Source organism: Amblyomma mixtum, chromosome 4, assembly GCF_055824585.1.
Source record: "Amblyomma mixtum isolate Tamu chromosome 4, ASM5582458v1, whole genome shotgun sequence".
NCBI classification, from domain to species: Eukaryota; Metazoa; Arthropoda; class Arachnida; order Ixodida; family Ixodidae; genus Amblyomma; species Amblyomma mixtum.
In genome coordinates, this window is record NC_143015.1 from 117482968 (window position 1) to 117508817 (window position 25850).

General features: G+C 47.4%; 1 protein-coding gene across 1 annotated transcript in view; it reads right to left on the minus strand.

Moving 5' to 3' along the window:
• Positions 1 to 2939: 2939 nt before the first annotated feature.
• LOC149348053 (uncharacterized) overlaps positions 2940 to 25850 on the minus strand; it is a 28651-nt gene continuing 5740 nt past the window's right edge. Inside the window, exons 4-13 of the mRNA XM_089587890.1 lie at positions 25422 to 25527; positions 20967 to 21067; positions 20189 to 20246; positions 18735 to 18829; positions 18031 to 18116; positions 14478 to 14519; positions 11842 to 11931; positions 6556 to 6652; positions 5480 to 5532; positions 2940 to 3008 (exon numbers count right to left, since the gene is read on the minus strand). Of these exons, the coding sequence (XP_089444016.1) occupies positions 6618 to 6652; positions 11842 to 11931; positions 14478 to 14519; positions 18031 to 18116; positions 18735 to 18829; positions 20189 to 20246; positions 20967 to 21067; positions 25422 to 25527 (613 nt within the window). The 3' untranslated portion in view covers positions 2940 to 3008; positions 5480 to 5532; positions 6556 to 6617. The remainder of the gene's footprint in view (positions 3009 to 5479; positions 5533 to 6555; positions 6653 to 11841; positions 11932 to 14477; positions 14520 to 18030; positions 18117 to 18734; positions 18830 to 20188; positions 20247 to 20966; positions 21068 to 25421; positions 25528 to 25850) is intronic.

Sequence of the window (25850 nt, forward strand, 5' to 3'; positions counted from 1 at the left end):
TCGGGGGAGGGTTTCCGCGCACAGACGCAGTCGAACTTGTACGCGCGCCACAGTGGATCCATGGAGTAGCGTTCACCAGGTGACACACCAGGCTGTTGGGATTTCGGTGGTTGGTTTGTGGGGTTTAGCGTTCCAAAGAGACTCATGCTATGAGGGATGCTGTAGTGAAGAGCTGCAGTAATTTCAACCACCTGAGGTTCTTTGGACATCAGATGAGGATCTCGGAAGCAGGACAGGCTGAGCATGAGAAAGCTTAACTGTTTATTCTTGTGACAAATGAAAATAGGAGCTCTGTATACAGGGTAGAACACTTTTATACATTGCATGCCGCCTAGGGAAGGTTCCCTACGACATACTCTGGGAGAGCGGTTTCCTTAAAATGCAGGACATCTTGGCCGAGTGGCCATTATCTCAAATTAGCCTTTTTCAGGGGTGCTCACAGTGTTGCGGCTTCATGGTATCTACACAACTGGGTGGACCCACCTACTGTGGTTTAAAGTTTTAACTACATCTGCTGCTGATCCTAACGTCGCTGGTTTTCTCTTCCGCAGCAGGCTGCGGAACTCAAAAGGCGCCACTGTGCTGTGAAATATCAGCGTACGTTTATGTTTATGCACCGTCGGTGTCCCCGGGGGTCCAAGTGCCGCTGCGGTACACTAAATCTTGCATGGTGATCAATGGATGCTTTCAGGCTTTCACCATATTCCCCCTAATTCAACGTGCCCAAATCCGCTCTTCCACTGCCTGCGAAAATGAGACTGTGCTCATCCCAAAGTCAATTTTAGTCTCTGTAGACTCAAACAATGAGACACCACAGCATGCGCAGGAGCAAAGCTAGGCGGTATGGAGTTTCAGCGATGTTCAAGAGCACATTCCAAACCGCTGCCTCGTTGACTGCACCCCAGGCTTGTTTGTGCCCTAACTATCTAGTATCCATAGTAGCAAAAGCGCGTAGAATGGGACGAACGATGGCTTTCAGCAAGGTAGTTTGGTGCTAAGAATACTAGAGAAAAATTATCTGGCGCTGGCACTCTGTGTGCTACAGGCCCGGTATCGCCATATCCTCCATATTTTTTATTCGATGTGGCATTAGTGAAGACTGCCGTTGTGCAGGAAAATGGGCAATTTCAGGTTATCATCAGCCTTCAGCACATCTAGTTAGTGTTCTGAGTAAAAATAGGTTACCACGGCTCCTTTTGGAGGATGGGTTCCTGGCTGTCGTAATGTCAAAACCAAGTTTCAGTATGACACACCATTTAGCACGCCCTTTATTATGACATGCTTGATCGGCAGGATGTTCAACACTACAGTGCTGTAGACATCCCTGCGATTGCACGTTCCGAAAGGCGGCTTTTAAATGAGAATCCGAGGCACTCGTGCACCTTCATCGGGCTTGTGGGGTTCGTCGAGATGGGAGGACTGCTGGTGGAAGTAACTTGCTCGCACTCTTCTGCCCCGGTACAGCGGCTGTTGCACGTGTGTGTTGGCTGCTGATGTTTTTCCTGGACACGGCGTTGTCGTCGAGGGTGAAATGAGGATTATTAGAATGCTAAAAACTAAAAAGAACATTGCTGCAGCAAAAGATACACATTCCCATAAATTGCCCGTAGAAGTGCCTGTACTCCACCTGATGTACGTGGTTGGTCAGAAGTTTCCAGGCCACATGGTCTGCTTTTGAGCCACATGGCTGATCATTTACGTCGACCACGAAGATGAATATATCTATACGGAATAGGAGAACCATCATTCTCTCCTTTCACAACCTTCTAGATTAACAGCGGTGTTAAGGGCCAGACTGTTCAAAGCAGACCCTGTGGCCTGGGAACTTTTGACCACCTCTGTGCATCTATAGGGCCTCTATGTAAGTAATTTATAAGTTGGGTGTTGAGAAAAGGTGCAGTAACTGCCTCATTTCTCTTTGGACACGCTAACCAGTTTTATTACCAAGATCACATTACGCGGTCATGTGTGCTCTGTACAGTAGTTGAGAAAAATGAGAAGCAAGAAATTTTATGCAAAGATGAAAACTGGTTTAACAGAAAAGGTCTGCTTGCCACGCATAATTATGTAGTAACGAAAAAAAAGAATGCTGAAACTTTCTCGTACTGCTCACGACCTATATGTACAGTGTATGCAGCCCGATTACACTGCATAAACAGTGCAAATAAAGTGCACGCTTACTAAGACCGGCTGGTCGTTACTGTTATCCAGATTAATTCCGGAGTGTGAATCAAAAGGAGTTAAATGACAGCAAGTGAGGCCTAAGGCCACTCTTCTGCATTGAAACACGAACCCTGAATAATTTATACGTGCGTCAATGACTTGGTTTAATTGTATTTAACTTCACAAACAGAACCCATTACACGAATGCAAATGAAATGGCAAAGAAATGCAAGACAGATATTCCTCCTGAACGGCTTTGATAAATAAAGTGCTCAAGTCCCGAAGGGTCACATGGGCGAGGAGCGCTTTAATGGAGAGTTCCGGATTGATTTCGATCGTCTGAAGCTCTTCAACGTGTAGTGACGCCGTACAGCAAGCGGAATCGAACTCGCGTCCTTGAAATCGGCAGCCACCACCACGGAGGTTGCTGAAAGTCTTTAATTGGCTGAAACCACTCACTTGTCCAGAATTTATTTGGGAACGAAATTTTTCGAAACGTTACCGGCAACATTAAGTATGCAATAAATTTATTTCCAGCATCCTTTAAAAAAGTAGTGCGGCATTCCCATTAGATATTTGCGCGTATGGAAGGACAGCTTACTCCCGTTTTTCTCCCGTACAGGTGTATTCCTGTTTACAGTGCACAAACAAATGCTATGATGTACACAACACTGAATGGGGCACATACGTGAAAGCACACGCAGCTGTTAGCAAAGTGGCTGCTAACACAGAGTAGTAACATACAATGGTATATTGCAAAAATAGGTGCAAACTCACCTTCGCATTTCAGCGGAAGGCACCATTTGTCGAACTGAGGGCACCACGTTCAGAGGAAAGCACAGACTCTGCAAACGTTTGAAACGAAATTTGCAGGCCACATCGTACACAAGCTAATATACTATACAGAATTATTTTCTTTTAATGTCTACAGGTTCTTATTTTAAACACTATGAGCGATACTTCGGTGCGGTCTGTGCAGCTGGATTTACAGCAACAAGGCGGGCACAGGGGATGACACAGCCCAGTGATTAAATGATTAATTAACTAATTAACTAATAACCTTTTTTGTTTGATTAAATGGATAAGATAATATCGCGAGGCTGAGCAGTGTTTTTTCATTTTCCTAATAGGCTAATGGGGGTTCGAAATGTCGAACATCAAAATTGTGCATTTCAAAGCATGATGAGTTAGCCTTCTGCGTTGCATATTTTTAAAACGTCTGTGCGCATAGTCCCGTCGCCGATATCTCGTCAACTACTTTTACGCCACGAAACACGTAAACGGTGTGTCTATTTGTTGCATCACAAATTCAAGTCATATATATATAAATGTGTCTTTGTTGCATTATAAATTCAGGTCACTCCATTATATAAATGCGCGGTGCAAGAAAGACAACTCAGTGAGCTTTCAAATACGTATTTTTAGCATTATATATCTCGAACTTCATTGCCAATAAAGAAAAAGTATTGAAAACTGGGCTCGTCTTGGATGCCGACGTACTTCAATTTCGCAATATAATCATGACGGACGTAATGTCTGCCCTACTTTGCAATGGACATGCACAGACTTCACCTATGTGTATTAGTTTAAAAGGAAATCTGGGAACGTGAAAAAAAAATCACATGGTATGCATTGAGTACTCATCACCAATGCGTGTTTCAAATGACTTTGTTCCAGAAACTGTATATCTCAGTATATAGTGACAGAGGCACTAATCACGTACCGTAATTGGCCGATTTTAATGGCTTTTTTTTCCCATGAAAACAGTCTCGAAATTGCATGCGGATTACAATCGCATACTAAAAGTTAGGCAGCGGTTCAACTCTGCCAAACAGAGTTTCACGTAGCGAAGGCCACATAAGCAAGCTGCCTGCCAGGCGGTCAGAAGTGGCTTGCCGCAATGTTCGAAGATCCAGTTCACTACACGTATGCTCCTCAGCACGCTCACCTTCCTCTATAGCGTCTAAGTCAAGCGCACATCTCTGGTTAAATATGCCCCATACCTGACCTCACAACTGTGAACTGAATCACGTGACAAGGTGCTTTCTTACTACGTCTGTCTACAAATTACAAAGTGAAAATTTAATGTCAGATTTCAAGGTCAAAGGTCAGGGTCAAAGCTGAAGGTGAAAGGTGGTCCACCTAGTGGACTGACTACACATGGTTAAGTATATGTGCATTACAACACCAGCCAAGACTTATTTCAAGGTCGTTTCATGGTCATTGGGAGGCTCATGACGAAATGCGTCCCAGCTATAGTAGTGTAACTTTCGCTGCAAAACCGCAAGTACGCTTCAAAAATCCCAGCGTCACTGCCATCACAAGATGGCGGTTACTCCTATTTGCGTTTGCACGGTTCGCATTAAGTTATGCCCTGCTACGTATATAGACTTTTAGCGCAGCGCGTACAGCTACCGCTCACCGCGTAGCGTGCAAAGTTAATTGCTTTTTCGATTTCGCGAGTATGAGTATCTGATGCACGTTAGAATAGGGTAATGACGGTATTTTGACACGGGAAAGAAGAGGTATCGCAGTGTAAAAACGCGCTTTTACTGACGTTTTTCAATTAAGACAGCAGACACAGACCCCACCCCCGCCGAGATTCCGACCGTAATTTCCTCTGTCAGGCTTGAACAAAGCTGACCATTTTAGTGTGACGTCACGTATGACGTGACTTTGCAGCCCTCTTTGCCTTCATGGTCCAACTGTGTACATAACAATAATACTCAGCCCTGCGCCACAACGCTCTGCCGACAATCTGAACGGCGACACCGAGGATGACAAGTCATCGGCAGGGCACACCTATTGACTCAAGCAATCTCTGAATGGCGACACCGAGGATGACAAGTCATCGGCAGGGCACACCTATTGACTCAAGCAATCTCTGAATGGCGACACCGAGGATGACAAGTCATCGGCAGGGCACACCTATTGACTCAAGCAATCTCTGAATGGCGACACCGAGGATGACAAGTCATCGGCAGGGCACACCTATTGACTCAAGCAATCTCTGAATGGCGACACCGAGGATGACAAGTCATCGGCAGGGCACACCTATTGACTCAAGCAATCGTAACGGTTGCTTTGGGACGGAAAGCGCCATGGTCGCTGGGTGAATGGTGTTTTGGCCATGACCTGCGAAGCTTGAGGTGACGGAACAAAATCTCTGGCACGGCGGCCGCATTTTTGTAGCGGGTAAATACAAAAAGCCGGCGCGCTGTGAGTGCATGTGAAAGAAGAAAAGTGTGTTGAAATTCTACCGGAGTCCGCGGGATGCCAAAAGCAAGGATATTGGGCTACGGACCCTTTCACGTACCTGTTGAGAGGAGGACTGGATGGATGAACCTGGCAGGAAACAGGAGCAGGCAGCTGCGGTTGAACATGAGATGATTCTCAGTAACAATCACGACAGATCCAAGATAATCCCTACTTCACTATTCCGGCGCTAAATTGAACCAATTATCGATGCTCACTTTAACTATTCCGGCGTTAAATTAAAACAATCATTATCGGAGTTCACTTTTTAAAGCAGTTCGCCTTTTCCGATGCCGTTAGTTTACCTTTTATTTATTTAGGCACTCATATTGACTCAGTATCAGATGTATCTTCTTAAAGGCCAAACAACGTTTCACCGTTGTGCGCGGGTCGTATTTACAACTGCCGAATGTCATCCCGTCATTTTAGTCGTCCCTTCTACAGAGCGCAAGGTGAATTCGGTATGTGATTAGTCCAGTCGTCCAAACAGATCCGGGTGGATTACTCCTACTACTACATCGGTAGGCAGCCACGCGCCACGCCATGAACTGCTCAGTTCCTCAGCAGCTCACGCCTGCTCTGTTTAACTGTTATCTTAAAGCCTCGGCCGTATTCATCGCTAATTTTCCGGCAACGCTCGGTGCTTGCTGTAACAAGGAACCACTGGGCAAACAATGCAATGCAGCCTGGAAAACAGCACTCAGCGACGGCTGGATTACATGCGCCTCCAATGGTGCTGAGCTTCCCTCGTACAGAGAGTTGCTTTTCTCCCTAATCGGCCTTTTTCGCAAGAAGTGATGCCCTCTGGGGAGTGCCAAAAATTTGTCCGCTGCTGACTGAAGGCGAACACGCGGGAGACGCTGGCACGATCTGCTTCTATGAGGTGCCAGCTACACCTGCGAAGTGGTGTGCGTTGTGTGTGTTGACAGCTGCCGCCATCTGCCGCATGCGCCTGACACTAACAGGAACTGCGCATGCGCAATAGGCGCTGCGCTTTTCGACCAGTGGAGCTGGAGGAGAAGAGGCGCGCATGCGCGGAGGAGCCGTGTGAAAATGACGGATTATGGTGTTGCGTGGATGCTTCGCCATGCTCAGAATATTACTGAAGAGGCCGAATGCATATACTAACGCTCTTACTTGCTGAGAAAGCCGGTAGGAGGTGGAAAGTCCTCGTCGCGGCTTCCACAGAGCGCCTTCGGTCAGCGCTTCCACATCGAATGCGCCGAGAGCTCCTCTGCGGAGGCGAATACACAGGGTTATTATACACAGGGGTGATTACACAGGGGTGATTTCAATGTCGATATGCATGAAAATAAACCCAGAAGGTCACGACTATCATTACTAATGGAATCATACTGTCTTGTAAACGTTGTGGCATTGCCTACACGCATAACACCCACTACAGCAACACTTCTTGATTTGCTGATTACAAATAACGCAACTAATGTGCTCTCAACCGGGGTTATTAATTATGCTATTAGTGACCTCCTGCCTGTTTACATCGTATGTAATAGTGTGCCTGCATTAAAATCAAACTGTAAACAAACAAATGTAAAAATACAGCAGATCACCTCAACTACGTTAGAAACATTTCGACGCAAAATAATGAACGTCAATTGGGAACCAGTTTTTGCTACATTGACTGCTGACATAGCGTTTAGTTGTTTTCTGAAGATATTCGCTTGTATATATCGTAACAGTTTTCCGTACAAAGATGTAAAGAAACCAAAACGAGCTCGTAAACCCTTGATTACCTTGCATATTCTTCGAATGATTGCCAAGAAAAATTCCCTCTATCAGAAGTTCTTACAAAGTCGCAGTCCAGAATCGTGGGCAACATTCAAGAGGTACCGAAACAACCTGAACTTAACTTTAAGAAAAGCGAGGAATGCATATCACCTTAACATGTTCGCTGGCTTGACCGATCAAAAGAAAGTTTGGAATAGGTTGAATCGAGTCTTGAACCCTAACTCTACAAATACAATTGAAAGTATTACAATGGAAGGCATTAGTTATAGCGTACTCGCACTCGCAAATAAGTTTAATAGCTATTTCAGTGGACTTGTTGATAGTGAACACAATAATATGGCATTGGATTACATTACGAATCATACAAGTAATAGTATTTTTATAACATGTTGTGACGAAAATGAGGTGCTTAATATATATAAAGGCATGAACAATACAAACAGTGAAGATGCTTTTGGACTGAAAATGAAACCTGTTATGTACGTCTTGGACATTATCTGCCCAATTTTAACTTATATTTATAACTTGTCTTTGACTACCGGCATTTTCCCTTCGGACATGAAAATAGCAAAAGTAGTTGTTCTTTATAAAGGTGGTTCGAAAAACGATCTTGGTAATTATAGACCAGTGTCTATATTGCCTATTTTTTCTAAGGGCTTGGAAAAAACAATACATTTACGACTTTCCAATTTTCTTGAAAAATACAACGTGATAACTCCAAGACAGTTTGGATTTAGACCTAAGTCCTCTACTGAAATGGCTCTCCTGAAGCAAAAAGAAATAATCTTAAATAACATTGAATGTAAGCAAATAACCCTTGGAATATACATAGACTTCTCCAAAGCATTCGATAGGATTCATCACGAAACTCTTCTTCTTAAACTTTCTGCATACGGTGTCCGGAACAAGGCACTATCTCTTATCACCAGCTATTTAACTGACCGATATCAGTACGTTTCTATAGATAATCATCGCTCTACTTATAATAAAATAAAGCATGGTATACCTCAAGGAAGTATCCTTGGTCCCTTATTATTTAATGTATATATTAATGACTTAGTACAGATTGACTCCGAAACAGAATACGTTTTTACGCTGACGACACTACTTTATTTCTGTCTGGCACCAACGCGAATGATATAGTAGAAGAGGCTAACAGCGTGTTGGGAAACTTAACTCATGGTCTGAAAAAAATTCCCTACTAATAAACACACGGAAAACAAAGGCGATATTTTTTAGAGCTAAAAATGTCAAATGGGCTGTACATACAGATTTAGTATTGGGTGGTAATATGATAGAAATAACTAATGTTGTAAAAACACTTGGTGTTCACTTCAATGAATTTATGCTATGGGACTACCACATCGAGCAAATGGAGATTAAGCTAGCTCGCGTTGTCGGCATACTCAGAAGGTTAAAGTGCATGATACCTACTAGGACAAAACTTGTTATTTACCATGCCCTCTTTGATTCTCATGTTAGATATTGCCACTTGGTCTGGGGTACAACGACGCAAACTAATATTCAGAAGGTTTTGACATTACAAAAAAATGCAGTCAGAGCAATTGCGGGTGCCACGTACTTAGCACATACGAGTGCTCTATTTGCAAAATACCGCATTATGGATGCAAGGGTTGTTCATCAGTACCGTGTAATTCAGCAGTACAAATCTCAGGTACATAGTGACACCACATTTTTTGCCGACCTTGCGAATCTGCGGGAAAATACCGCTGTTCACAACACAAGACACTACGAATATTGGTATGTACCTTGTCCACGCACAAATTACGGTTTTCAAACTCTCAGGTATGTGTTGCCATCTTTCCTTAATAGTAACGCTTTTACTAATCAATCCATTCTTTCCGTTTCATATAACGCTGTCAGAAATATGTTCTTACAAAAAAAGGAATAATATCCAACTGTAAAATAAACAAAGTGTCCATGTGCTGTGATTAAACTATCATTTGCGTGTGTGTAACAGTACCGAGACTATTCTGGTGATCTGTTATGAAGATATTGTACATATTTGTTATTTCATGCATTCTCTTGTTATTGTTTTACTGCTGTCTGTCATCGCCGTGCCAAGCCGCTACGGGAGATGGGAGCTTTGTCAAGTCGCGTGCGCGGCTTTTTTTCCTTTCTCCTCAGCCATTGTACATGACTGAAATAAATGCACTGAAATGCACTGCACTGAATGCGTAACAATATTGGTCGACCCAACCCTACTGATTTGTTACTCTACTGATGCCAGCAACTGCACGTCGTAAGGCCCATCAATTATCTAAAAATGTTTCTTTAGTAGAGATTTTGTGTGGCATAGTGCACTCTAAACATGAATTAACCTAGATTGGAGTAAAAAGAGTCAACCGTCCTCTGGCATATTTTGTTTTTAGGGGCAGCGCATGCAGCCCAGGTCCTGAAGTAGGTTTCTATTTCTAGACACACGGAATACTTACGGCGGGCAACGGAAATAAATTACCTCCTCAGAATGCGCGAAATTCTATCCCTTAAAAAGATGTAACCGAGGTTTCAATCCCATCTATTTGCCTACCTCAAGACCGCCGACGCCGCATTTAAAGACCACCTCCCATGTTCTAACTGCATCACATCACTGTTCTCTGCTCTGCTGTGGGAATATGCCTCTATTGCCGAGGGCTGGCATTCCTTATATTTTGTGACCAAGTCTACTGCACAACTTGTGCAGAATACCTTCCCCATTGAAAGGCTGTGCAATACGGGACAGCTTACTCCCTCCTTTTTACTCCCAAATATTCCTATCCGTATTTTGGAGTGTAATGCCAGTGCTGGCGGACACCATAAAGTTAGTAACTAAATACCAATAATTTTTAATGACTACAGATGGGCACCTGGTTGCAGTCAAGAGATTTCTAGCTCGCCATTAAGAATAACAACATTAGTTTTTTGAAATTTCGCGCTGGATATGAAAACCGCGTGCCTGCGGTGCTCGCGCTGAGCGATGACCTTCAAACTGCGTCACTCCGTGACGCACATACCACGTGACCACCTCTGCCTCGCATCGGCTGGTGCAGCGAGGAACGGCGAGCACCGCAGTGCAGGCTGGACAGGGAGTGTCACGTGACACATGCGCCACAGGGTGACGCGTTTAGATGGGCATCGCTGATCGCACGATCGTATTGAGCCAGAAATGGCCAGAATTTATACAGCCACAGTACCGAAAGTAATTTCGTTTTCTAAACACTAATGTAGCCATTGCACTAATAGCCAGCTACAAATCTCGAATTGCAACCTGGCGCCTGTCTCCAGTTCCGCAGGTGTCCAGTTATGTTGATTTCCTTTCCCCAAAGTCAAGAGAGAACTGCGGAAAGGACACCGCGCAGTAACTCTCATTTATCTGTGGATGAATTATTCATTTTAGTAGTATAACATTGTGCCGCTTTTTTGCTGCTCGCGAATACCAATATAGCTGTGCCGAGAAAAGCGTCTATTTGCCTAAAAAAAACTGCTTTTGAAAAACAGTGGCTAGCTTTCGTGAAACGCCAGCACCCATTTGCACTAAGTATGTATGACAGTTTAGTTTTTGAAAACTGGCTAATTTGGCCAGAGGACACCTCAAGCACTCCTTTAGAAAGAAAACATGTACCGCTGCCTAAAACATGTCAGCTAGCATTTCATTTTTTTTTCACTTAGTGCATCAGCTGTCCAGTTATGTGCATTTCCTTTCCTCAAAGTCAAGAGAAAGCTGGTTTTCATGGGAAGTACATGGCGCAGTAACTCTCACTTATCTGTGGATTAATTAATTATTCATTTTACTAGCTTGGTTTGGTTTATGGGGGTTTAACGTCCCAAAGCGACTCAGGCTATGAGGGACGCCGTAGTGAAGGGCTCTGGAAATTTCGACTCTAACGTGCACTGACATCGCACAGTACACGGGCCTCTAGAATTTCGCCTCCAAAGAAGTTCGACCGCCGCGGCCGGGATTGAAGCCGCGTGTTTTGGGTCAGCAGCCGAGTGCCATAACCACTGAGCTACCGCGGCGGTTAGATTAGCGGCAAGTTTCACTGAACTAGCCTGGATATTTATTTCAGGATATAGCGGCGAGCTCATACTGGCCGAAACTTCCGGAGCCCTTATAACATGATGCGCCTCTTTATAACAGTTACGCTACGCATTGCTTTCATTACTGTTCATAAAGTATATAGTAGCTTCACGCACGCCCCCGCTGTGGCTCAATGTTTATGGCGCTCGGCTGTGGATTTAAAGATGCGGTTTCGATCCCGACCGCGGCAGATGCATGTCGGTGCAGGCGAAATGCAAGGTGCCCGTGTGGTGTGTGATGTCAGTGCACATTAAAGAACCCCAGGTGGTCCAAATCATCTGGAGACCTCCACTGCGGTGTCATTCACAGTCCCGAGTTGATCTGAAACTTTAAACCCCATAAAGCCAAATCAATGAACTCCACGAGATGTTGCCCAGGTGACTACTCAGAGAGCCACAAGGATTTCGCACAGCACGGCGCAACCATCGGCTCTGGCTTCACGTTTTTGTCAATTGTAGAATTGAAATTCCCGCCAAAATTTCGAGTTCTGCCCTCGCTATTATCAGCACAGGTAAATACCTACTAGAATACGCCAATAATGTTATACTCGTCTCAGAGTCGCCTCTAACACTTCGCTCTCAACAAAAATGGCTTACCTCCATTCAGCTGTGGGTTGCGGGTATTCTTCGTTTTCAGCAAACGGTGCAGACGCGATGCAGGTGTGTCACACGATAGATGCGGCTGATCTGCGGAAGAAGGTTCAGCAACAGCCACAATTAAGAAGCGCCGCGCATCACCGGTCGCGTCCGCGTCAAGGCGCGTTCTCACTTGGAGCGGCAACAATGGGCGGAATCCGCAGCCACGGCGAAGATACCGTCGAAATGCCCAGCGGAAAAACCGATCGGTCCAGGACAGATTTCTGCCGCCGGAAGAATTCTGCCGATTTCCATCGGCCAATAGGACGGCGAGGAAGAAGTTTCATTCCCGCGGGGACAAACATGGCGGTTCCCTTCCAAGCCCTTCCCCTCGCTTCGGACTGAATTCATCGTCGTTACTGCCTTTTTCAGTGCGTTCACTGGCAATAAATGGGGCACCGGATTTTCGCATCGTCTCACCTCACCCATAGCAGGAAGCACGAGCGTTAAATTTGCTTTTTCATTTTCTGTGACGATTCTTCCACTTTTAGACTTAGGAGAAGCCTCAGTTTGTTGACAAAATGATCCTCGTCTTAACAATCGGATGGTGCCACAAAGTGAGCTTATCGTGTTTCTGCATAGACTGAATAGATTGAAGTGAGAACGTAAGAAATGGTGTTACGACTCGCAAAACGCCTGCGTTTAGCGTACGTGTAAGTGCGCATACGCTAACGTTTTGAAGATAGCGTTGATTTATCTCTTTTACCATATCAGCACACTCCGCGAGCAGACGATACCTAGACGACATGGTGGCCGGGAGGTATGAACTAGGAAACGCAAGTAAATGCCTTGCGCATCTGTCGTATTCATGTAAACATGACATCTCGCTAGGCCTATCTTGCGTCGCATCGAAAACGCGTGGACGATCCCTTGCAGCAACCCACGGCTATAAAAAGGCTAATTTTGCTATCCCCACAATGATAACACAATAATAATTGAGATTAAGGTACAGTTGTATGCGATGCTCTCGGCAATAGAGCGCGTATGGCGAAGGCCACCCACAGACTTCGGCGAGCTAATTTAGCGTCACCACCTGACAACCAATGTAGTATGCGCTAAAGCGGTATGGGACCACGAGTCCGTAGGTCACAACAACCAATCAACCCTTTCCTCACGTCAAACAGCTTTAAGGCGTTTTCATGCGGCCAGTGGTGGCAGCGGGCACGTACGCGGACTCACGCATGAGGAATCACGGGAATGCCTTTTGGAGGAGCGGCACATGCAGGGGCGCGCTGTTCGACAGACTGAATATTTCGCTGAATGGCAGGTGGACAAAACGCGTTGAGTGGTGGTATTCTTTTGTAAAGGATCTTCAAGGGAATGCTTTGACTTATAATACAAGCAAAAGATGGACAGATCCGAGTTCGGTATATTCAGGATCCACTGCATATCAAAACAGCTTAGCTGATGCGCCATTCTCGGAGCATGCTTGCTGCTTAACGGCCTTTTATTTGGCTGAAACACTTCGGGGCAAAGAGTGGCCAAGATAAAACAACTAGCGTGTACCTGTACAGTAATTTGCAGCACTACTGTGGAGCCTACGGTCACCTGAGAATCAAAATGGCACGCGTGCTGCATATGTGTGTTTCTCCTCATCCATCATTCCGCCGCGATTGATGGCTCCGTCACTTGGAAAGGAAGGAGAACTAGTGGGCAGCTGCTTGCAAGGCATTCGGTGGACGCCATGTTTGCGAATTGAAGCGTACCACCATAGTACCACGTCGCGGCAGGCCTTCGCAGTGCTCTGTACATGCGGCATGTGTCTAATTTAAGCCAGTGAATGAAACGCTCACTGTACTTAAAGAAAAAAAAAAAGTCTTTTGAAGGTTTTGGTTTAACGTCTCAAGCTCCGACCCGGAGCCCTCCATTACGGCGTCCATCATAGTCATAGCCTGTATCCAAAACAGCTCAACGCTGTTCAAGTATTTGAGGGACTGAGTTTTTTTTCTAGAGCCATATCTAGTCACAATTATGCATGTCGTTTAATTTGAGTGAATTAAGCGCTCACTGTACTCGGGGAAAGTAAACACCTACCTTTGCTATTACTACCATAACTTAAGACTTAAGGTTGTATGGTGTTTAACGTACCAAAGCGACTGGGGCTATGAGGGACGCCGTAGTGGAGGGCTCCTGATCGAAATTCCCCAAGCTCTCCACTACGGCGTCCCTCATAGTCATAGCTCGCCTGCAGAACAGTTCAACACTGTTAATGGATCACCACTTAAGCCTGTCTTGTGACAGACAAGAAGAAAATACCGCCAAAAAGTCCCTATCAAGTATTTCAGAGACTATGAGTTTTTTTTTTAATTAATGTAATTTAGTTTCATGTAAAGCGGGTTTGATCCCGGCGCGGCAGTCGAATTTTGACGGAGGTGAAATTCCATAGGCCCATGTGAGCGCACGTTAAAGAACCCCAGGTGATTGAAATTTCCGGAGCCCTTCACTACGGTGTCCCTCATTGCCTGAGTCACTTTGAGACATTAAGCCTTCATAATTTCATGTAGAACACCCCTTGTGCATGTATCTCGTTGAGTACGTAAAAAAATCCGGAAGTTTTTTTATCACGACGCCAGACGGCGTCACAAATAGTTGGTTACTCGATCTGATGTAACAGCAGCCTCCTTGTGGGTAGTCGTGGGCTCCTGGCCCACGACTACCCACAAGGAGATGGAGATATGTGTTGCATAAGTTCTCTGTCTCTTCAGCCGGGCTCGTTTGGCATGAGCCTGTAAAGCAAGCCAAAGGCTGGCTGAGGTTGGGTTCCTAAGCGCATGGGTGAACTCTCACCCGAGGCGGCCCTGTTAAAATAGGGCTAATCTGTGCTCCCTAAAGGGTGTACGGAGACTCGGGGCTGGCGGTGCTCGGTGTGTGGTGAGCCGAAGCCCCACGCAAAACGTTAGCAGCCTTGTCTCAGGGCTGGATTGACTGGGGTGTTGTGCCTTTTCACTTCACCACGCCCGTTGTCGTCTGCCGACAGGAGGGTTGGCTACCTGGCCACAGTCCAAAGGCTGTGGCTGGGGCTGTCGAGTACGAGGTTTGCTTCCAGGCCGGCTAACACTGGGAGGGATAGCGTCCTCCTGTTACCTAGCGGGGTGTAATGGCACCGGCGATGAACGCCCAATGCCGGAGCTGGATTGACTGGGGTTTGTGTCTTTTCACAGCACCACCGCCTGCTGTCGGCTGCCAACCGGAGGGTTGGCTACCTGGCCACAGTTGAAAGGCTGTGGCTGGGGCTGTGGAGTACTAGGGTTGCTCCCAGGCCTGCTAACACTGGGAGGGATAGAGAGAGAAAGGAATTTTAATGAGGGAAAGGTGGAGAGGTCGGCCGGCGCCGGCGATGACGGCTCCGAGGGCCGGATTGACTGGGGTGCTGTGTCTTTTCACAGCACCACCGCTTGCTGCTGGCTGCCAACCGGAGGGTTGGCTACCTGGCCACAGTCGAAAGGCTGCGGCTGGGGCTGTGGAGTACTCTGTCGCTCGCAGGACGGCTAACAGTGGGAGGCGCAGCGCCCTCTAGTTACCTAGCGGGGTGTGATGGCACTGGCGATGAAGGTCCTGAGGCGTAACGCTGGGAGTGGTTGCGTACTCCTGTAATCCAGTCAATAGGAGGCGATGCTAATGCATCCCAGGATCTTGATCCTGGGAAGGGTCTGTGGCGATCCTATCCCAGGACTTAAAGTGAGAGAGTTCATACGCTGCGGCAGTCTAGGGATAGGCTGCTGCGGCTAAGTCTCCAGCCGATTCGCTGCAGGGAAATCCCCGCTGACTAAAGTTATCAGGGGTAGGAGCGTCCCTGTGCAACCCGTGCCCAAAGATCACTTGGGAGCGCTGCTGGGGTCTGTCCTCGTTCCCCCTCCGGGAAACTAGGGCCATCTCTGGGAAATGCTGAGGCCTTCGGGCGTTTCAGTAGGCTAAGAGAGCGAGGGCAAAGCGAAAGCAGAACTGGCGCTTGCGTCCTTTGAGCGTATGTGAGTAGCACCGTCGTGAGACCCGTACGGGTGTGGGATGAAGCCCACACTCGCACTGCGGGTACGTAGGCGGTAGGTCTTGCTTGCAGGGCCGGCGTCAAATCCAAGACGCTTAATAAAAGTTGGTAGAATCGGGCTCCCGCTTGCAGTGCGGCGCGAAGGGATTACCCGAAGTCGAGGGCGCTTCGGCGTCTGGCAGGGGTGCACATCACAGAGGTGCACCACGGGGCCTAGCGACCCCGCCTTTCCGAAGCTCGTGGGTTGGACCCACACACGACCATCGGGGTGGCAGTAGTTCGTCAGTCCGCCACGCTCGATGGGAGGGCTTTCGAGCCCGAGGACGACGAAACCTAAATTGGTACAAGAACAGTCTCTGGTGAGGGGGCGCACCACGCACTTTGTGCAAGAGACTTGCACTTGGGAAGTGGCCTGGCCCTGGCCTAGTCTGTGTATGGCTGGGGGAGGCTGTTTTGGCAGGCCGAAAACTTCTTGAGACCGAAGCGTGGCCTTGTGGTAGAGCATCCGCCTTGCATTCGGGAGGTGGTGGGTTCGATCCCCAGTGCCGCCGGGTACCCACCGGTTTCTTTAATGGGTACAAGATTTCCCCTGGCCTGGTGCTCGGCTCTTCTAGGGTGAAATGCTTGAGAAAAGGGTATTAGACCAAACAGTTGCCTTGACGGATGAGTGATAAGTTCCCCCGCCAAGCAACCGTAAGTCCGCCTCGTGCGGCATGAGCCCAATTTGTGGCCCTTTTTTTTACTTCTCCCAAACGTACACCCCTAAAGAGAGCCGAGCGCCAGGCCGGGGGACGTTTGTACCCTTTTGACCGGTGGGTGCCCGGCGATGGGTGTCGAACCACCCACCTCTCGCAGCCGAGACGGGCGCTCAAACCACTAGGCCACGACTGCAGGGGTGACCATTGAGTCACGACAAGGTTAATACAGTCACTGAGACTAACGCACATTGCTTAAGTCATCGTCAAGCTGCCCACCTGTTAGGCAGAAAGCACACCTCCATACCCGTTACACTGGTATGCAGTAGCAGGCTAAGCCTCACCACCTTTCATATGGTCGCGTGACCAGGGCGCCAAAGTGTCACATTCAGACACGTGATCGTGCATCCATTGCGATGGACGTAGTAGCCTCAATGACTGCAGGTCTTGGACCTTAGGTGTTAGTCGTAAGCAAAAGATGCGAACACAGCGAGAAGTTTTGCTGTGTTAAGGGCATTACGCAGCAGAGCTTAAACATTTTTTTATGCAAAACCTTGCGCCGCGTGCAGTAACATCGTGAAAGAGCGCAAACTCAAGACCGCATATGGTTCACATGCGCGCAAACAATGAGCTGAGAGATAAGCGGTCAGTGAGGGGAGTAATCAGGGTAGGGGTTCGGTGTCAGAACCCCCCCCCCCCCCCGCGCCAGAACACGATTGCAATTAATGATCAGCTTGTAGATAAACTCACAATTGCTGCGACCACATTTTAATAGCACTCTTTTTTCTCGCCCGACAGTTTCGCATTTGAGTTTCTGAGAGTGGCCCTTATTTTTCTGTTTCAGTAATTATTCAGGAATGTTATGATGCATTTGCGTTCTCTGTTTATTCTCTATAAGACTGATGTAAGCAGTCGGGGCTCGATAATAGGAAGCGCACTTTATTGTAGAGAAAGAGTCGCTCCTCTTTGTCATCGTACAAGTTATGGCACTCATTTGAATTGTAGGCACAGTTCACCGAACTAAACATAGCTTTTCACGTCAGCCTACTTTTTCATCCTTTCCACTGTCCTGAAATGATCACAAGCTATCGCGAAAATTTGTGCTTTATTTTTAAACCTACTATACAGCCCAACGCAGGTTCACGTGTATGAGGTAGAAGTTTTGACAAATGACATTGCGAATATCCGTGATTTTTCATACAAGCGTTTTTTTAGATAAATATTATTTACGAATGAAGTCCTCATAGTACGGCAAGCACTCGTTTTTTTTTGTGTAAACATTACGGTGAACGAAACAACTAACTCTTCGGCTTTGTTGAAGCCGAATAATGGCTAAGTTATTGTTTTGGAAGCAGGCTGTTATTTTTTTACCGGGGACGTATAACAGCCCCCCAAAAATATTCCTGGCTACGCCACTGTGGTCAGTGACTGCGAAATAACCTGGCTACTTCAGAAATGATTGCCTACTCACCCGTGTTTCAGCGGAAGGCACCGCCGGCCACCACCGACTCAGCAGCCTTGCGGTGAGGTACCACATCCAGAGAAAAGCGCCAGCCCTGGAAAAGCAGCGGAAGTATTTTTTCCTGTACATCGTGCACAAGCACGTGCATTCGGTTAGTTTTCACTAGCCCTATTCGATTCTAATGACTTTTAGTTTTCTCGAAATGTTCCACATTATCTATTCATACTGCCAATAAAGAAGTATCTCTTTGCCGGCAATGAAAATGGTCTTTTCTTTCTGTATTCTGTGCGCCCATGCACGATGCAGCGTTTATGTCCACCATGGTTTGGTGCAAAAAGTCACTTGTGAGTGCTGAGATTGTCCGTATCTGTGAATGCTTCGTCCTTATGTGTACACACAGCATGCCCCATAACAATATTGAAACCAATCTCTTCCAGCTTTGAGTTCCGCCCCTTCGTCACTGGCCAATGGGACACCACACGCCCCACGCCGGGTCTCCGTTACTCACTGAAGCCCATGTCGTGCCATCGCTTCAGACAGCAGCGAAGGGCGGAAGGTTGGTGGTATAAAATGGGAAGAAATCATTATAATACAAAGACCCAAAGTTTCAGCTACGGCGATATGCAACAGTTTTTTCTCCAGCAATGACAACCAGAGGACAGGACAAGAACGAACGTGTCGAGCGCCATCTTTCTCCCCGCCGATCGCTCACCTGGGCGCGCAGTAGCTCTGGAATGGCTTCTTGCAGGCAGCCATCCAGGCGCGACGAAGGTATTTCACACGACGAGGTCCACATCGCCAGCTAATCTGCACGAGGTGAATCAGTCAAAATCATATACCACGTCGCTTACTGAAAGAAACGCTGCAAAAAGTCAGGAAGGGGTGAAAGAGGAGGAACCACAATTCTGGAACGGCGTACCACCAGTCTTGCCTACGTCAGATGCAGCGGCTAGATTACGCACTCGTACACGGACTGCTTTCCGCGAGGTGGTCGTCTCAGCAGCAGTTTTAAACACAAACACTCTAAACAGAAACGAGTGAAATGGGAGTAAGCTGTCCTTTATACTCTAAACACGAATACACTTATATGAGAGTAGAGAGAGCAAGCTGTCCCCTGGCACGCTCCCTTTTTAAAGGGTGTACACTAGAGGACAACTTTGCTGCCTTTTTACTACTTTCAGTTTTAGCATGTCGAACGTGTACAGTCAGCATCATACCGCAAACTACAACCGCCAGCCCCCAATACGCTTGCGTATACAGAATTTGCACCAACTGGGGCTCGTTACTTTGCAATGAGAGAGCGCAGCGCAAGGAATCGCTTGCATTTTGTCCATCTATCAGCAGCGCCTTGGTAAGCTACCTTTAACACTCACTGCTTTCCAAACCCTAGCGATAGGCTATGACAGGGGAAAGTATCTACAAAAGGGAACAAGTGCGGAAGATGTTGCTGTAATTGAGGCCGAAGCTTCAAACAGGCGAAGTTTCACCAAGGTGTACATGCACCATTACCGCATACTGGGACAACCAGCGACCGACACTAATGCCTAGATGAATCAGAGGGGCAGGTGGCGCCAGCAGCAGGCCTGCACCCCTCTCTGGGGTTTCTGCGCATGCGCACTAGCGGCTTGCGACGAGATATACAGTCGGACATATTACTATTTTATTGACTGACAACTTTATTTATCCCCCAAAGGAAAGGGGGCAGCGGGAGAGGGAGAGAGGTCCTAGGATGGGTGGGCCTCTCGCGTAGGGCAGCTTCCCACTGCTCCTTTCAGTAATATTCAGCGATTTTAATTCCTATGTGAACTCGGTTGAACAAGCCGTGTCAGAAAATCATGCCCAGTTTCTCCCCCCAGTTTCTCCCGATTTTTTCGACATAGCCTTTTTGCACTGCAAAAGAGTCACAGAAGACGGCCGGCGCCCATTTAAAATTGTCCTAACCAGCATCCTGCAGCTTGGAACACCTATTCGCAGGTGTGTACAGCGATGTCTTTTAAAGCCTCCTTGAGCGTCATTGACAAAAACACTTCGGTCCTTCCTGCTGCTCTTATACGACAGACATGGGGAAACCACACACGCGGGACAAGACGAAATGTATAGGAGGCTGCGTACATGTTTCCAAGGGATTCACTTCGTGTTTAAGACAGGAGCGGAACCGGCCCTCACCTTCGGCTGACCGCTTGTGCCAGGCTGCCAGGCACGTGCTGCCTTCACGGAGGACCGCCTGCGCCCAAAGGGGAACGGATGAAGCGGGCGACACTGTATCTCTGCTTCTCTTCATTGCACTCAGAGTTCACCTAGTGAGGTTTGCTTCAGATTTTTCTTCGCTGAGGAAACAGCGTGATACTTAAAACGTTATGTGAAGAAAGCAGGAAGCGAGCGCTCTTGGCTTGGACTTCCTTTTTTCTTCATTTCTATTTTCTGCGCAAACGCCCTCAGTAGGCGTAAAGCATGGAAGGCTTCGTCGTCGATAACGGAAACTGCAAAACAACTTGCCAAGACAACTGCAAGACAACTCCATGTTAGATAGAGCATTGCTTCCCTAGGAGTCCTTTTACCCCACACGCCTCCCAACAGGGGCTAAATCGGCAGTTGATAGACATTGGAATAACAGTGGAAATACTTTACACAGCAGCGACCCATCCTTCAATGGAAGTGTTCAACTGGAGCAATCACATCAATACCACCAAAAGGAGTGCGCTGCTTCCTCGAATTACTGTTTAGAAATGAAGAAAACCGTTAACTCCCTCAAAAGGATATGCTGGAATTCCTCTTATCCCAACATATATTAGTAATGGCAGAGAAAAAGGAGAAATGTTGCCCAGCCCACACCGCCTAAGGCAAACGGGCTTCTTATCCCAACAGTGCACGTGTTCCCGAGCATGTCCACGATGCACGTTTCTTGTCCTGCGTCATACCCTGGAAAACGCCAGCGCTCATTAACCAAAGGCTGCTGGTTTTGGGCTGCTGCCTGCTGGTTGGCACGCGTCGATGTTGCAGAACGGCTCTCTGTGCCGTTCTCGTGCAGAGCTCAGATGGCACCGACTGCGGGAAGAGGACCACATGGACAGGTGACGTCTTACTGCCATTATGAACACTCCAGATGAGCCTATATATCAGGTGTGCTAATCTAATCAAGCTTTTAAAAAATCTCTGCCTCTCCCGTAACCGAGAGTAGAGTAAGCATGAAATGTTTACGGGCATAACACATTGCTTGTAGATGGTACTAGCCAAATCTTGAAATGGGTTTAGTGTTCGTTGTTGGCAGGGCAGGGGCGAGCAGTCTTCTTCTTTGGCGTATCACTCGCAAAGCGATCGCTTCGAGCAAGACGCTTCCGACCTGTCGTTTTTCGGGCTTCATTGCTCGGCTTAAGCAGCTGTGACGGTGGCGGCATTGAAATACAGGACGATGCAGAAGCGTACGCGGACACGACGAGACGCAGGCCTGACACGAATGTATATGCAGTGCGTTCGAATACTCCGCGAGCGTGTATACGCTCTGTATAGCCTGCCAGAGGGGGAAACTGGCATGTGCTAAAGGCCCAGCTGCCGGACTTTTACACGCGTGAGTGTAGGACCGTAGCGCCATCCTTGGGGAGGGAGCGAAAGCAGTTTTCCGCCGAAAGCCCTTCTCGCCCTGGACCTCCCCTCTTTCTCTAAGCGGCATTCTCTCAAAGCCCCTAACAGATCACGTATGACAACGAAGTGTATCGTGGCATGTATGTGCTTTTTGCACGCGTTATTAAAAATCGGAAATTATAATTCCGTGCATTATCAAATGCACAGCTCGAGTGATATCTTGATGAACATTGAGAAGACACTGGTAGCAGTTATTTTTTCTGACTCGCTTGGAGAGCAACCCGCGCTTGTATGCCGGTCCCGTAGGAGGGCTTAGAGAGTCTCGTTGAATCTCGTTAAATCTCATACGGTGCCTGGATGTTCTCGTTTCAGTGCCCGGTTGAGTGGAATTCAGTGCCCGGATGAGTGGAAATCAGTGCCCGGATGTTGGTTCTCGGTCTCGGCGTGACGTCAGCACACTGCCGACAATGGGAGCTAGAAGCATTTCATGCTTAAAAACACTAAGTGGAACAGTCCCGCGAAACCAAGTGAGATATGTTGAGAGTCGCCTGGATTAGCTGGCGGGAACTATGGGGCTCTGCATGCGCTGAGAGAGAGCCAGCCGTGGAGCCCTCGTCTCGTAATCGCTCGTTCGAAGCGTCATAATGCTAGGGCTGGTGCAAGAAAGGGCTCCACGGCTGGCTCCTTCTCTGCGCTTTCAGAGCCGCGCAGTTCCCGCCGACCTTGTTAGGTAGCGCGGCGGAGCAGTCCGGCGCCGCCATTCTGCCTTAAGTCACGCATTCTTTATTCTTGCCCGCCTGTACAAAGCAGACAGGCAGGCAGATCCTCCCAACTATAAATTCGAGGGGCGAAACAGGGTCCGAAAAACAAAAGAGACACTAGGAAGCGCCGACGGCTATCTTCGCTCTCGGTTGTAGGACCCAACCTGAGAGCGGCCGACATGATTAGAAACGCTTCAGACAACGCGCTTATACTGCCTCAACCTGCCTGAAGGACGTCTTATAGAATCGTCTGCGAGTGACTTCGATTGCACAAATACATACCGTTTGCACGTAATAAGAAGATATATGAGATAATACACCGCGCGAGGCTTACAGAAATAAGACAAGGTCATGTGCCGCTCATTCACCTCACTCCATATTTGGTAACTAGCATTATTACATGGAGGTGAAATTGAACATTACCGCATTCGAACGGACTCTGGGGCTTAAAGGGCAACTGCAACACTTTTTCAAAATTCCCCAATATTCAAGGATTCAAATCCATACAGGTTGTAGGTAATGCATGCCAAGAATGTTTGCGCTGGCATTTGAAACGACAGGGTAATTAACGAAATAAATGCTAGGCTTCTCCGTACAGCCCCAGTACAGTACGGAGAAGAGAGGTGTGACGTCAAGGATGGCAAGATTTCAAACTTCCGCTTCCGTCAACCTCACCCTGCCGTGCGCTGTTGGATGCTGACAAACCACGCTCCACGGGCTTACGTGTTTACGGGCATTGGTGTTTTTCCCTTCGAAACAAGCGTTTGAGCTTTGGAAGTGTACCGGAACTATAGATGACGTTATAAAGCTCCCCCCCCCCCCCCCCCTTCCTAGGCTCTGTGCGCTGCGTTGAAGCTGGAAAGCCGCTGTGATTTTAATTGGCGATTATGTGAACACTTCAACTGTTAGCCTAAAAGGACTTCACCTGTTTTGTGTGCTAGTTTCATGGATTAGACCCCTTTATGTACGTCTAATTCTGAAACCTCTACAGTTTTCCTTTAATGTTTTGAAGTGACACATGGGCTGCGAGACATCGCGCAGAAAATGGGAGTCTTGCGTTTCGCCTCCACCTAAACGCGGCTGCTGCGGCCGGGAATGAATCCGGATCATCTGGATAAGTAGCCGAGCGGCTAGCAAAGTCTCTATCTTCACATTTAAAGAGAGATTTTGTTACAACCTGCTCTTGATAGAAGTACACTGCAGCTCATCGACTCCCCTTATTGGGCGCGCAGCCCAGAGGTCACAATGCACAACCATTCACTCAAAAACAGACACGGAGTTCTTCCCGTTTAGATGTGGAGAGTGAACCTTCGAGAGACGGGAAAATTATTACATTTAATTTGCCCCCAGCAAAACATGTCTTTTGCTCCAGGACAAACTCCATTGTACCTAGAAAGAGCCACAGAGTCGTTTTTACTGAGAACAAAGAAACGGTTTGGTGTATGGTTTATGGGTGTTTAACATCCAAAAGCCACTCAGGCTATGAGGGACACCATAGTGAAGGGCTCCGGAAATTTCAACCACCTGGGGTTCTTTAACGTGCACTGACATCGCCCAGTACACGGGCCTCTAGAATTTCTCCTCCAAAGAAATTCCAGCCGCCGCGGCCGGAATCGAACCCGCGTCTTTTGGGTCAGCAGCCAGCACCATACCACTCAGCCACCGCGGCGGCCTTTTAAATAGGAAAGAGGTGATAAGCATAATGTTTTCTTATTTTGAAGGGTATCTCTGTAAAAATATGTCTGCAGATCTCCCGTCAGGAGGCTTGCATTTCCGCTAATAATGTTTTTGCTATGATCGAAAATGCACTCGTTTCCCTTTTTTGGCAGTGTTAAATACTCGATGTAAGCAATGGAAAAACAACATCGGAAGAATCAAGCATCGCCATCAATATTTCGATAACAGTACCTTACAATATTCCAATATACACTTTTTTTTTCTCTATGAAAGCTGGAGATATAGTCCAGGTGTTCTACTCTGTATATTGCCATTGACTCAAAAGGAATCACTTTTTGTCACACTTGTCACCCTCTGAGATTCTGACAATTTTGAATAGACGTTACGCATAAGCGAAGAGCCGAACGTCAACGAGGGATCCAGTAGTGGAGCGCTCGGAAGATCACCCGCAGCGGGATTTTTTTACCTCCTTTTAGCATGTTTTGAACATGTGTTGCTGCTGTCTCATTTTGTGTGCAGAGCTTTATACTTGTGCTTTATAGGCAACTTGGCTTTAGGGTATGTAAATCAATCAATATACGCTTCACGCCATTGAGCTCGAGTCCTTTTCGGCAGAGTGCAAATTTTGTGGCCAGAAGGTAAACTTGTACCACATGGTATGGGCTTGTCAGAAAAATGACAGCATTGACATCATAAATCAGCCAACGCGGGAGAACTGGGAGGCGGCCCTGTCCAGCTCGGACCTCGAGGAACAACGAGCCCTCGTCGCCAGAGCACGGGCAGCGGCTTTCACCAACGGCGTCCTGGACTAGGGACCCGATCAGCCTTCCCTTCAACTACGGAATTGTGGCTTTAACAAACGTTTTCATCATCATCATCAGCCACGAATAAGCAAGTGGAGAAAGGGCAATCGAACACAACCACTGAATCTTCCCTAATTCTCACTCCCTTTTTCAAATTACATTACGTTTATTGGGGTTTAACGTCCCAAAGCAACTCAGGCTATGAGGGACGCCGCAGTGAAGGGCTTCGAAAATTTCGACCACCCGGGGTTCTTTAGCGTGCGCTGACATCGCGCAGTACACGGGCCTCTAGAATTTCGCCTTCATCGAAATTCAGCCGCCACGGCCGGGATCGAACCCGCGTCTTTCGGGTCAGCAGCCGAGCGCTGTCACCATTGAGTCACCGCGGTCAGGCAGATTACATTGCGCATTTATGACTTGAATGTGTTGGTTACTATAAAAAAGTTCCCCAAAAATCCCACTGCGTGGGCGTTTTTGCACCTCAAAGTCCGATTCCCGTTGAAACGTTCGAACATGCTAGACTGAACACTGCTCTCACCAACATGCCACGCCAGTAGTCGCTTCGCTCGACAATGACACCGCGTAGTGAAAAGAACGGTGCGGCGTGGGACTGGCGCCGCGATTCTTCACTCGCGACGCGACGAAGGAATTTCGTGCGACCCGATGTGCTTGGACGCCTGGCGGCCTGCGCATGGAGAATGTTGCGTCAGCCCACGTCATTATGCAATTTGAAATTAAGGCTTCAGAGAGCCAGCAGGTGGGATTTTGTCCACAAAGTTATCAAATGCCACCACGAGACAATGCCCAGTTGTATCGTGATCAATCAAGCCGTCTCCATTTCTACATAATCTCAGAACAAGTGTGGATCAGCTGTTGGCGCTTATGATTTGTATTTTGGAGAAATTTTTATATGTCGCTTCGCGTGTATAAACAACACAGGCTATGAGGGACGCCATAGTGATGGGCTCCGAAAATTTTGAGCACCTGGGGTTCATTAACGTGCCATGA